The 14,104-nt window shown below is 38.5% G+C and overlaps 1 protein-coding gene across 4 annotated transcripts in view; it reads left to right on the top strand.

Moving 5' to 3' along the window:
• Smad2 (SMAD family member 2) overlaps positions 1–14,104 on the top strand; it is a 67,779-nt gene that overhangs the window by 13,576 nt on the left and 40,099 nt on the right. For all 4 annotated transcript variants that reach the window (XM_027397925.2, XM_035440050.1, XM_035440048.1 and 1 more), the window contains exon 2: positions 9,895–10,181. In XM_027397925.2, the coding sequence (XP_027253726.1) occupies positions 9,946–10,181 (236 nt within the window). In that variant the 5' untranslated portion in view covers positions 9,895–9,945. The remainder of the gene's footprint in view (positions 1–9,894; positions 10,182–14,104) is intronic.

Below are 14,104 nucleotides of genomic sequence, written 5' to 3'. Positions count from 1 at the left end.
ATAAAACCCATCCTATAACTAAAGTTAGAAGGTTCAGACAGTGTCAAGTATTGGTGATAATTGAATAGACTCACAGTTCTCCTTAGGATTAGCAATTAGTGTAAGTGCTTTGTTAGTACTTGATAAAATTGTACATTTGTGAGTCCTCTGTCCCATTTCTTCTTGTTGATAATATATTTCAGGGTGTAGCTTTAGTATGTATTTAAAAGGTTACAAACATGGTATCAAAACCTGTTATCTGCCTTTTCCCTTCTGATTTTTAAAACTGATAGGTCTCAGGATCTGCTACCGTGGTTCTACTCAGTCATGGCTCATTAGAGAACTGGAGTACAGCATGCAGGGCAATGTTTCTGAAGAGTATACGCATGAACGCACAAGGTTGCACTGTGAAGTGTGCTTGCTGTGGGACTCTGGGTTAAAGAGTTTGAAAGTGCTTGCACCAGGACAGCATTTACATAGTGTAGAAAAGCATATATACCAGGCCATATATGGAGGATTCCTACTTAGTGGAAAACTGGAACTCAAGTAACTGCAAAGAGGACACTCACCAGTGGCCTGGGCCATACAATGCTTTGCTATATTCAGCTAGAGTGAGTGATCTAGGGTATAGGTTTTTATATATGTATAGATCAGCACAAGTGGTTGCAACAAACATTGAGTGAAGAAAGGCAGCTGACCAGAGTGGGGTGTGGGGTTCAACATAAGCTTATAAAGTGTAGAAAATTTTATATGTACAGTGTGGCAAAACCTGTAAGTGAACAGTGACAGGCAGGATGGTTCTTCCTGAGAAGCACCTGGAGGGGAATGATGGAAATAGCAAGGTGCATAGAGCTTCTTTACTATATTTGGCATGCCTTATATTTGATCATCTCGAAGTCCTAACATTTCAAGTGGGTCAAAAGGATAGGGGTATGTAATGTGAAGTGTATGTTCTGGGTGCTGGAAATGGAACTCAGTGCTGCTTGCACATGTTAAATCCTGCTCTGCTTAGAGCAAGCTATACTCAGAACCTTAACTGTTTTTAACATCCCATCTCAATAATAAAGATACGTGGAGGAATGAGTAAATTTAGCAAAATGTATGAGACCTTTTGTGGGGAAAAATTAGATGGCATTTTGGATATCAAGTTCAAAATAACTGCAAATACCACATTTTCATGCACAGATGTATTCTTTAGAAATTTATTGCACTTCTGATCTTAATTTTATAATTTTTTTGTATGGAACTTGTGCATTCCAGAAGATAATATCAGAAGATGAAAAACAATCCTAGTCATTTGGAATTTTTTTTTTTTTTAGAATGCATATTCTCCGGTATCATTTACATCAAAAGTGGTTTAAAAAAAGAACAACGGTTGAATACTGCATAGAAGAGGAATCATAGTTCAGTAAAATATATAGATAATGCTGTTTTTAAAACTTGGAGAATTATCAATAATTAGAAGACTTTGTTAGAAACTCAATAGTCAGATCTTACCTAATTGAAACTTTCCAGTAATCTTAGGATCTTAGTAAGATATTTTATAAACTGACTTTGGCAGTTCTTTTAAACCTACATTATATAACTATCATTTATTGCTAGAATTAGAAACAGGTACTGTCTGACTTAGATGCTAGAAAATAAAGCAAATCCCTCCATGTCAGTGAGTTTGCTGCCGCACTTGAAGACACTTCTCTTTTCTATGAATGAATCAGTCACATTATTGTGATATGATTATTAAGCTGAGTTTTATTTTTTGTTCCATATGTATTCAACTTGGAACAAATTGCCATGTCTGGTCAATTTATTTCCAGTGCATTTGCATTTCAAGCAGTGGCTAAATACTTGTTATTTAAAGTACAATAAATGGCCATCCAGTATTGTAATAAGTATTGCTGAAAATGTTATGACATAATGTAAGAATCATCCAGAGAGATGTCAGCCTGGTTACTGTAATAGGGAAAGCTAATGCTGGTAACTAAGTGTTTGCTTGGTTCCAGATTGTTCATAATTGATCCTTTAAGTTAAGGGACACTTACATGCGGCAGCACAGGTCACGTCACTCAGATAACCCAGAGCAGGTTTATATTTAAGGTGTTTTCATTTTCATAAAGCAATTTTGTAGAAAAAAAACAATTCAGATAAGCAAGGTCACATTTTCACTCCTAACTACAATGCAGTGGGGTTTTCCTAATACTAAAAATCCCTTGCGTTTTGCTGATGGTCAAGAAGTTTAATTTTTGTTTTTAGCCTAAATTCTTACAACTGGAATAATTGAACCAAGAGTATAGAAATTTTAAGATAAAGTCTTAATAATTTTCTTTTTCTGCCAGTTTTTTACAAGGCACATGGATCAATCACTAACCAGGAAATAGATTTGTCTCAAAAGATCTCAGTAGCCACAGCAGGCTAATGGCCTCCAGGCAAGCCTTGGGCTTTGTTGGTCTGCAGTTGGTCTGCTAAGCTTGGTCCATCTGTCCGTGGGCCCTGTGTAGCCTCTCCAGCTAGCTCTTTGTATTTTATGTGGCCCTAGCCATGTGAGTGGCACACCTGCTTGTTTAACCGTGGGTATAAACTGGTACCTTGCTCTTGAGATTTGTCCCCTGGTGTTCCCGATGGTGTTGAATGCACCAGTGCATACTGCCTGCTAGACCAGGAAGCAGTGACACATACCTTTGAATCATAAATGCCCACATCGGTTGGTCATTAATTAGTACATGTGAACTGTCTCTGGAATTACAGTCTTTCTGAAGAGCACAAACATGTGCTGACTTTAACCCCTCTCATGTTCTGTCAAGGTGTTTCCAGCACCCACTTTGTAGTGATTAGCTCCTTAAATGTTTCCTGGCTGCAAAAGACATGCTGAACTCTGAGCCCGTGAGCTTTCTGTTTTGAGATTTTTTGCTCTGGTGTCACTTCTGTGCTACCTCTCCCGTTCAAAGGTTGAATTAGTCATGTTCTCTGTGCTAGAAAGAAATTGTGTCACATGACATTATACAGTTAGCTTCCCTAGAGAATACTTTGTGGTACAGAGGAATACAACAGGACCAAAAATATAGCATCTGCTTCCTGCTAGTGTTATGAAGGTTATCATGCATCTGATGGAGTTTTATATGTCTTTTTTGTCAGATTGAGGCTTGATGTATTGTAGTGTTTGCTTGTGTTTTATTAGTCAGCTCTTATTGACAGTGTAAGGGCTCTTGTCATGTTTTGATTGTTGCCCCTTTATTGCCTTATACCTTCCCAGCTGAGCAAACCCTTCCTGCCCACAGGGTCTGCTGTATTGCTAAGGAAAGATCCAGAATCTAATTAGCTCCATTTGCATTTTTGGTGTCTATAAACTTTGAGAGCTGTCAGTGCTGCATGTGGCCTTGTTAGACAGAGCCTATATGTCCCTAAATGGGATCTGGAGCTAAATTGATGGGAGATCCTTGGGTGGGTGTTCAGAATGACTCTTGAGGATCCATTAGCTATATTTTCCTCTTGAGGGAAATGAGTGTGATTTTTAGTTTGATCATGAGAGTTGTTTTTAAGCAGATTGTGTTCTTTATTGAATACCTGCTTTGGAAATGATCTTTTAAAAAGTAGAAACTCCTTCTGAGATGATGCTTAATATATTTTTCATTTTTTTTGTTTTTACTGCACTGTAGCTCTATTATGACAGTCATAGCTAATTGCTTTAAATGTTTTTGTCTTGCTTGTTATTTGGGCTCTCAGTTTTGTCCTCAAAACAATAAACAAAAAATTTCCCCAGGCCTCTTGCAAATATGTGCCTCCCTGCACTAGCACATCCTGTAACAAGTTGTGGGAAGACACTCCGAGACTTGGAAAATTAGTTTCTTCCCTCTTGGTGTTAGGGACTTAGTGTGTACTGCTGTTGTGGAGCTTTTGAGACTGCTTTCAGGACATTTATTTAACTCATTCATCAGCTTCATTCGTTCTTCAAACCAGTATATTTGTTCAGATGCTGTTGCCCTTCTAATTGATTGTTAATTGATTTGTTTCACTTGCAACACACATTTGAAATATGCATAGTTCCAAGTTTTCAGTTCTATGTGCTCTCATGTGACTGACAAGAGAAACAGTGTTACTCCTTGCAGAGAGGGCTTTGTGCCTTCCTAGGCATCCCCATTTTGTTCCTCAGTGCCTTTGAGACAGTTGTTTTGACTTCTATCACTAAATTAGTTCTGTCCCTTTTGGGAAGTCATAAGTGGATCTAACTTTGTATACATGATACTTTTGAGATTTACCCATGTTGTGTAGTGTAAGTAGTTTACAGATTCTGTTTCTGAGCAGTATCTTGTTTGAATACACTACATTAAAAAATGTTAAAATAGTTTTGATAGTTTCCAGTATGGGCCTATAGTGAGTTATGACTGTGAGCATTATTTTTATTTTTTTAATTTGTGTCCATGTATATGTGCCTGTGTGAGTTTATGTGCACCACATGCTTGCAGTTGCCCATGGAGGCCAGAGGGCAGATCCCCTGGAACTGGTGGTTGTAAGCTACCTGGTACGGGTGCTGGGAGCTGCACTTGAGTTCTCTGAGAGGAGTAAGTGCTGTTAACCTTTGAGACAGGAATTCTCTGTGTATACCTAGCTGCCCTAGGACTCACTTTGTAAATCAGGCTGGTCTCGAACTCAAAGAGATTCACCTGCCTCTGCCTCCTGAGTGCGTATATCACTACCGCCTGGCTTATTATGATCATTCTTAACACAGCTCTTTCCCCCTCCCGGTCTCTGTCCACTAGTGAGTTTTCCAAGCTAACCTTGAAATTATAATCCTCCTGCCTCAGTCACCTGAGGGTTCAGATTACAAGCATGTATCACCAAACTCAGATGGTACAGAGGTCATTTCTAAAAAATGAACATTGTAACGATAAATCTTTCTGCCAAGCCACCCAACCTAAAATAACACACAGAGATTAATATTAGGTACAATGCTGCTGAACAGTGACTAGGATTTCTTATCTGCTAGTTCAGTCTTAATTATCAACCATAACTACTGAGCTAAATATTTTATAAGAACTTATCGGACGCCAGCAGCAGGTGTCTTCTCTTGCCTGGATCACATGGCGACTCCACAGAGAAAGGAGGAAGAGGAAGAGAGTGATTTCCTGCTTGTCCCTGCTTATATTCTGAGTTTGCCTGCTATATCACTTCCTGCCTAGATCACAAGACTTCTCTTTACTACGTTTCCCAGAATCTTCCTGGACTCCTAGTCCTGCCTATCTTGCTTCCCTATTGGCCAACAGTGCCTTATTTAACAGACACTAAGATAAACCCAGAAGGACCTTCTCCATTATCTTCTCTTTTCTCTCTAAATAAAAAGAAGGGTTGTTTTAACATTAACATAGTAAAATATATAACAAAACAATTATTAAGTAAGAACTATAGTTACAATATTTAACATTTAGCAAGATTTAAAGAAAATATCTATCTTATCTTTGTGAGTCTAAGGTCTTATATGTAACTTATTTTTTATAATAACTAAAGAAAACTATAACCATAACTATCTGTCTTCAACTCCATCAAAGACCACAGAAGGATAATATATAAACTCTAGATCTGACAGAGACATCTCGCTACCTGGACAGTCACCTGAAGTTCCTCTGTAACATTGGGGCATCCATCTTCAGTGTGTCTGGCAGACTTCTTCATGAAGCAGGAACCCTTCAGAACATGGTTTCATATTTCTTTTTAAGAATTTGTCTTACATTTATTTTCTTTGGAGAAGGGGACACATGCTATGGAGTGCTTGTAAGAGGACAACTTGCAGGAATGGTTTTCTTTCCACCTAGTGTGTTCCTTTTTCTTGACTATGTTTCTGAGAGCACAACCAGTGGTATTGTGGGAAAATGTATGCCTAACTCTTTAGGAAGGCATTGTGCCATTTTTACTTTTATCAGCAGTGCAAGGGCATCCAGTTGGCCAGATGCTCCCCACATATATATAGGTTGCAGTCACCAGAACCTATGAATATTACTTTATATGGCAAGGGGGCTTTATAGGCATAATAAATCTAGATAAACACTAAAATAATCACAAGTTTCCTTGTTAGACATGTTTGGGAGATTTAGTGACAAAAAGGCACACAGCCAAAAAGGCTAGGAAATGAACTTGTTTTGAGAACTTCCAGAAGGAGCCACTCTTGCGGACACCTTGACTTAGTCTGTGTGTGCTGTTCTAAGGCAGTAAGTGTATGAGAATTTGTTACAGCACCAATAGGATACTAAGGTAGTCTGTGTTCTCACCAACACTTGGCACTGTCAGAAAAATTTAGAACCATCCTAAATGATAGGAAATAGTGTTGAATTTTGGTTTTAATTTGCATTTTTCTGATAGTGGTGGTATTAAATACACCCTAGTATGGTCTTTTACTCTCTTTGATTAATGTTTGTAATTTGTTCCTCTTATTTAACAAACTATTTTCTTTGATTATTAGTTTTATGCATTCTAAATTATAGTCCTTTGTCAGATGTATGTATTGTAAAACTCCCCCCAGCCTGTGACTTGCCTACTTACTTTTCAGTGGAACTTTGGTATAAATATTCTTTAACTTTGATGGTTTTCTTTGTAGGAATTTAAGGTTGGTGCTTTTTAAGTTTTAAGGTCATGAAAATACTTATTTCTCCTCCAAGAGCTAACTGCTTAGCCATGAAGGATGATATGAGGAAGTATTAGATGCTTTTCATTTATGTAGCTGAAAAGTAACTTGATGCCTTAGTGGAAAGTAGGCTGTAAATCTGTAGACTCTGATGGATATCCTTATACTAGAATTGTAAACCACTGTGCCTACTCTGTAATTATTAAGGCTGTTCACGTTCTTTAAATTTGTTTTTTTTTAAGTTGTGAAATAAGGCAATGTAGGTCATTTTTCATTCTCAAAATTTAATTTGATTATTCTACATCTTTTTTGTTTTCATGAGAGTTTTTAATATTTACCCCCTTTCACTGCTGGTAATTGAAAAGCTTCACCTATAGTCTAAGTGCTCTACTCACTGAACTGCCCTTGGCTACAGCTCAGCATGCTGAGACATTTCAAATTGAGACGACTAGACATTAAATAAGCATAATTAACATTTCTTCCTGCATGTTCTGGGATCCCCACCCTGCACACACCTGTGGTTCAGTTTGGATACTTTAATTTGGCCTGTCTTCAAGTTCAGTGTGTGAACTGATAAAGAATGACTTCAGGAAATAAAGTTGGTACAACAATCTAGTTACAGAGTAGTACTGTACATAATATATAGGAATGGTGTGGTGAGAGTGAGTAGAGGATGTGTGTTTGTGTTTATGGTTGTAAAACAACAGACTAGAACAAACTAGAGGAATGGTTTCTATGACAAGAAGCTAATAGGGTAGGCAGATACTTGTCAGTGTGTGACTTTGGAATTGTATATTTACACAATGAGTATAAAATTTAAAGAAAAGAATAATCCTTTAGAAGTGGAAGGCACAAAGAAATATATCTAACTATCTTTTGTAGCTAACAACTCTGGAGAAAGTGGGTATTTCAGATGACTTTCTAAGGCAGTTTGCCGATTGTCTGCAGTAGATAGAGCTGCAAAGAAATCTTAAACTTTGTCTAAAAATCTTAGTTTTAGAAATTACATTGGTATTATTTCAAACTTTTATATGTGGTAAGATAATACAAGTGACTGTATATTCAAAACTAAAACTTCCAGTGTTAGAGAAAGTGCCTTGAGAGTAAATCAGTTATAGTGCACTAACTGGATCCCACTCCAACCATATCTGCCCAGGACCTGTGAATGTGACTTCATTTGTGTAAAGGGTTATAAGATGCATTTATGGATCTGGAGATGAGATTGTTCTGAATGTTCTTGACGGACCCCAAGCCCAGTGACAGGTGCTCTTACAAAGGTTTTTGGTAATGCCTGATCGCAGGCCCAGGACTCTAATAGAAATGATAGACGTTAAAATGAAATACTTAAGTATTTAACCTGATTGAGCTTAAAGTAAATGTGTTTTAGGATAAACACAGAGCCCTAGCTGATGAGGAAAAAGTTTCTTTTAAAGAATTGTAGCTAATAAAATAATGGATGGAATAGACTGAGAAAGCAACCCTAATAAATAGATTTTGCCACTGCTCATTAAAGGGTGATCATATTGTGTGGAAGAATGATAGTTTAGCCTGCAAACTGGTGCAGTTTGTCACTAGCTGTTACAGCAGGTAGAACATTGTTGGCTTATAGACAAGTAATTGGTCCGAATCTCACAGTATCTATTATTGTAGGTTGAAATATAAAAGTATATATAGCTAACCTCCCATTGTATGGGTAGAAGAATAAATTAGTGATACCACAAAGGAAAATACATAGAGAATGTAAACTCACATAGATGTTATTTCCTGAATCAGTTTTATGAGAAAAACAAAAGACTGTTCTAGATTTAAAATGACTCAGGAGGCAAGCTATCCAAAAGAATTGCATTGTCTGTTTTGCACCTGGGCTCAAAACAACCATAAGATGAAATTTTCCTTTGAACTAGCCAGGCTAGATGATTCCAGGCTTTGATAAGAATCAGCAGGAGGATCTCTGTTCTTTTCTTATGGGCACTAATTACAGAGTTGAAATAACTATTGGCGATTTTCCCTTTTTGTTTAAGGAAAATTAAGGTAGTACCATATCTTAATCATTGCAACAAGTGGGAGAAGGATAGATAAAACTAAAAATAAATAATATTGTACACAAAATATGTTCAACAGAGTCTTATGGACATCTGTGTCTCTTTCTCAGGATTGACATACCCCACGAAGCAATAGATACAGTAGGTAAGAAAGATAAGACATGGTATTAAGAAAACAGCAACTTTAGCTCACAGAGAGGTGAAGGGAGTTCCTAATAGTGCTGCAGGTCAGGGATTGTTAGTTCAGTTCAGAGTGGGAGGAGACAGCGCTCTAGGATGTGAGTGTATGGATTGAAAAAGTCAGTTTTTTATTTTTGATGTCTATGATTCAAAATTTAATTGAGGGACAGGCATAGAGTAGGAAAATTTGGTGATAAAGTGCATAGAAAATAAGCAGATGAAAAGACAAGTTAATTCTGGTGAGTACCAAAAGCTATACAGAAAGAAACATGCTTGCATAGTAACTTTCTGTTGATCTCTTCAGATAATAGTCACATAATTATTTAATTGCAATTGCAGAGTGATTTTCATAGTAAGAGAAGGAAAGTAAGTCATGATGTAAAGGGAAGTCAGTAGCCAGTACTTGAACTTGATGTTTGAAGGGTTAGGGTTACAAGACTGGCACTTTGTGCTTAGTTTTATTGTGTACATCACTAGATAAAAATGAAAACGGGTGTTAGTAGTAGATATAATTAATGCTGACAAGGTTGAATAAAGCCTTTTCGCCACACATATGCTTACTTTTTTATATTCTTAATGAAAAGTTAAAACATTGTCAACAGTGGGTTTGTATGTATTTTAAAGTCTTCCCAGCCCTCATTGTTGGGAGAATGGAATCCAGAACCTGTTCATGTTAGGCAAGTATTCCTACCACTTAAGTATATATATGCCAAGCCTTGATTTTTGCTAAATCTTTTGGGAATAGAAGTCCTAAAGATGAAAACAAACAAACAAACAAAAAATGATCATAGTGAAAATATTGTTATCATCAAGTGTTAATTTGAAAAATTTAGACTAAAGAGAATGGCTTTAGTAATATTGTCCAGAGCATTGATAAAGATTTTATTTGCAAAACTATATTGGCCCAAGATTTGAATCATCCTTATTTTAGAAGGATTTGTTGCCACAATTCAGCATTTCCATGAGTATAGGACTTCAGATGGAAGAATTTGAATTTCTCTTGTGTGCTATGGTGTGCTTCTATAGCATGTTGAAGTCACTACTTTTAAGTTAGTTTTAAAATTAATGCTTCAATGTCTTTTCTAGGGTGTATTTACCAGGCTGTTTCTGAGTGTGGATTGTACCGTTGGTAAGAAAATGTCGTCCATCTTGCCATTCACTCCGCCAGTGGTGAAGAGGCTTCTGGGATGGAAAAAATCAGCCAGTGGGTCTGGAGGAGCAGGTGGTGGAGAACAGAATGGACAGGAAGAAAAGTGGTGTGAGAAAGCAGTGAAAAGTCTGGTGAAAAAGCTCAAGAAAACGGGACGATTAGATGAGCTTGAGAAAGCCATCACCACACAGAACTGCAATACTAAATGTGTCACCATCCCAAGGTAAGTGAGGCAAGGGGCTGGGCTTGGGGAGGGTACCTGCAGGAAGCCATCTATACGTAGTGATTATTAAAATACAATTATTTTATTTTGTTAGTTAAAGCCTGTTTATTTTACAGTTTACTTTCTTGAGTAGTAAGGTTTAATCAAGCAATACTGAGATATATTGTTTTATCTCCGTTACTTGAAGTTGTATGCTATTTTCATCTCTATGATTGAATGGTGAATAAAAAAAAATCATTGAATGGAAGTTAAACAAATATCCCAAACTATGGCTGACAAGTACTGGCTAGTAGTTTCCTTCTGCCTTGGTCACTCAGTGAAACACACACTTAAGAAAGTACTGTAGGAGAGGCCAGCCTTGTACATGGGAAGGACCTGTTTGTCATGAGGTTGAAAGTTTGAGTACAATTTTATAGGTAAGTACCATGGTTAGAAGGGTTGTGGCAGGTCATTTGATAATATGTTCTAGTGCTTTCTGTGTGTATTATAGCTGCATGTGTGTGTCCAAAAAACAAATGTTCTGAGTGATGGCAATGCCATAGGTGAGGGCTGGCTTTGCTTGTTTCCAGTGAGCTTTGAGAAATATACACCCGATGCCTGTAGATGATGGATCCCAGTAAGACCAGACTTCTACTTGGCAGATGTAGTAGATTGTTTTCTGCCTTGTTTGATAGACTAGCCATTTTTACTTTGTTTTATGTATGTCTTAAGTTACTGTTCTTTTGTTTTTACAAATGCTGATGAGATGCTTGGTGTGTGTATGGTATTATATTTAGACAAATGGGGATGTAGTGATCAAATAGACAGTACCTAAGAGAGAGTTATCTATTGAGTACGTGAACATAATTTGAGAAAGTAATAAACTCGGAAGACAAGTGCAGGGGTGGGATAGGGAGCATGTGAGGTGGGAGGTTACAGAGCTACTTTGACTGGAGAGGTAAGGTTTGAGCTGGTCTCCAGGGAGACAGAGTCATGTAGCCAGGGGAAAGCGCCAGTGTAAAGATTCCAAGACAGGGAGAAAAAAACTTAGCATTAGGGATCTGGGGGAGTTTGAATGTTGGACTAAATAATTTACATAAGGAACAAATAAGGACTTTATAGATGATTACAAAGTGGAGTTAGAGATAGGTTGATAAACGGTAGTTTATTGGGGAAAAGTACTCACGAAAGGGAGCCAGTGACCAGGTTTGCACCTGAGCAGGACAGATCCAGAAATGCTTCCTAGTCAGCCCAGCCAGGGGAAAGAGCCTCGTGTGCACCTCCCTCCTTCTTAAACCCTTGTTAAACTCTGACCGCGCTCAAGTGGGCGTGGTCAACGGTACCTCTATCAGGATTTCTCCCTACAGGACTTGAAAAAAAAAAAAAAGAAACTGCATTTAAAAAAAAAAATCTGTATTTTACCAAGTTATCCTTGTCAATAGACAAGTGCCAAGGGGGAAGAAGAGGTGGTGGTGCTATGTGGGTGCATGCAGGTGTATGAATGTGTGTATTAGGGTGAATGGAAATGTGAAGATCACTTATAATGCTGTAACAGTCTAGTGCAGGATCAGAGGCTTGGACTGACATGGCTATGCTGATACTCAGAATGACTTCGGTTAGCCTGAGTTTGGAAGTGGAGATCACAGGACTTACAGCAAATCTAGGATTAAGTTAAGCTTTCCTTGTTAAGTTTTTGTTGTGTGGTTGGTGGCATTTCAGTTTGTAAATATTTAAAGTGTCCACTGTTGGGCTTATATGGGCTAGATTTGTTATCAGACGGCTTGCTTGCTGGTGAGGGAAGTAAACTTTGGTAATTCTTGCTTGCTGGTGAGGGAGGTATAGTACGTCTTAGGAAAGAAGCACGCCCCAGGACCTCTATCCAAGGGGAGCTGTGGGAAGCCTTGTCCCAGGGAGTCTGGGGTGGAGAGTAGAAATTAGTCAGGAGAAATTGGTTCTAGCAGGAGTTGCACTGTGGAATGGAGACTTGGAAGTTGGAGACAAGGGACTGGTGAAGGGTTGCTCATTCTCAGTGAGTAGATGTCTGTAGAGTATGAACTGAGGGGCTAGTAACAGTGGGGGTGATTCTGAAGGTAGAGAGAACCCACAGCATGCTCTGTAGGGACTTGAGAGTACACTTGAGTATGACTCAGAAGGACAGAAGAAGACCCAGAAGGCACCTTTGTTTTGTTTATCTTGCTTTTTTTTTTTTATGGTCCTAGGATTGAACAAATAAATACAGGACCTATACATATGAGCAAATACTCTACCACTGAGATGCATCCTTTGCCCTTAGCTTTTCTCTGTGTCCCAGGATAGCCTTGAACTTGAGATCTTCGTGCTTCAGCCCCCAGGACGCTAGGATTGTAGAAGTTTGTTGCACACCCAATTTGGCAGCTTAAATTTAAGTACTACACTCGAGCTTATTACCCATGTGGACACATAGAGGCCAGAGTCTAATGTTGGAATCTTTCCTGATCACTTCTCCACCATAGTTACTGAGATAGTCTCTTACTGTACCTGAAACTGCTGTTTCAGTGAGGCTGTCTGGAATGGAGGTAGGATCACCGACTGGGTAATCAGTGGGTACATGCAAGGCTCCATTGCTATTGGAATGAGGTGGGCTAGACGTGGGACTCTGGAAGTAACAGGTGACAGTTACAAATGACCCATGTGGGGCTTTATCTTGGAGGGCACCTTACCTTCTTTTCTGTTCGACTTATAGTTACTTTTGGAAATTTTCTATTATAGATCTTTTTCATTATTAAAATATGCTCTTTTACCCAATTAAAAGATTACCTTGGTTTGACTGTTAAGATTAAGGAAAGTTAGCCGGGCCGTGGTGGTGCATGCTTTTAATCCCAGCACTCGGGAGGCAGAGGCAGGCGGATCGCCATGAGTTTGAGACCAGCCTAGTCTACAAGAGCTAGTTCCAGGATAGGCTCCAAAGCTACACAGAGTATAACCCTGTCTTGAAAAACCAAAAAAAAAAAAAAAAAAAAAAAGATTAAGCAAAGTTTATTTGATTTACCATTCTTTTTAAAAAATAATGTTTTTATTCCTTGAGAATAAATGTATTTTGATGGTACTCACCTTCTCCTCCCCAAATCCTCCCAGACATACTTCCTGACCCCACCCCTCCTCACTGGCTTGCAACTTTATCCTCTTAAAACAAAACCAACACTGATTGTAGTTTGTGCTGCTCATATACTCAGGAGTGTGGGTCATCCACTTAAACTGCTTGACCCACCAGAGGCCACATTCTTAAAGAAACTCGACTCTCCCTTTTCTAGAAGCCATCAGTCAATAGCTCCACAATAGGGGTGGGAACTTGTGAACCCCTTCCCACACATGCTAGAATGTTAACTGCTTTGATATTGTACAGGCCCTTTGTGGGTATTTAAACTACATGAGTTTATGAGTGTAGCAGTCCTGTCATGTTTAGAAGACACTTTGAATACAGTCCTCCCCAACCTCTGGCTTTTAAGATATTCCCACTCCCTCTTCCACAGTGGTTCCTTAGACAGCTTGGGATGAGTGTGATACTGATGTTCCTTTTATGGCTGGCTGCACTTATCTCAGCACTGCTCAGTTTAAGTTTCTTTGTTAACCAATTCTCCTGTACAAAAAAAAGTCTCTGAGAGTTGAGTGGCATTGATCTATGGGTGTAGAGATAAAAATTTAGAGGGCAGTTTGATATTATGTTCATGTAGTAGAATAATAGTAGTAGGTTCACCCCTGAAGCCTCTGAGCTCCCCAGCCATAGGTTTTGGCCAAATTTATAGTACCAAGTATGTGGTTTTTGTCCCCCCCCCCCCCAACAAGGCCTTAAATCTAATCAGAAAACTGTTGGTTGTCTAGTTACACCCATGGCACTATTGTACCAAGGGGCACATTGCACTGTCATTACTGTAGTTAACAGGATATACACCTGGCCAAGACTGTTG

The sequence above is a fragment of the Cricetulus griseus genome, chromosome 2 (assembly GCF_003668045.3).
Source record: "Cricetulus griseus strain 17A/GY chromosome 2, alternate assembly CriGri-PICRH-1.0, whole genome shotgun sequence".
Classification (NCBI taxonomy): Eukaryota; Metazoa; Chordata; class Mammalia; order Rodentia; family Cricetidae; genus Cricetulus; species Cricetulus griseus.
Note: the sequence above shows the minus strand (reverse complement) of the source record. Positions and strands in the feature narration are given on the sequence as shown.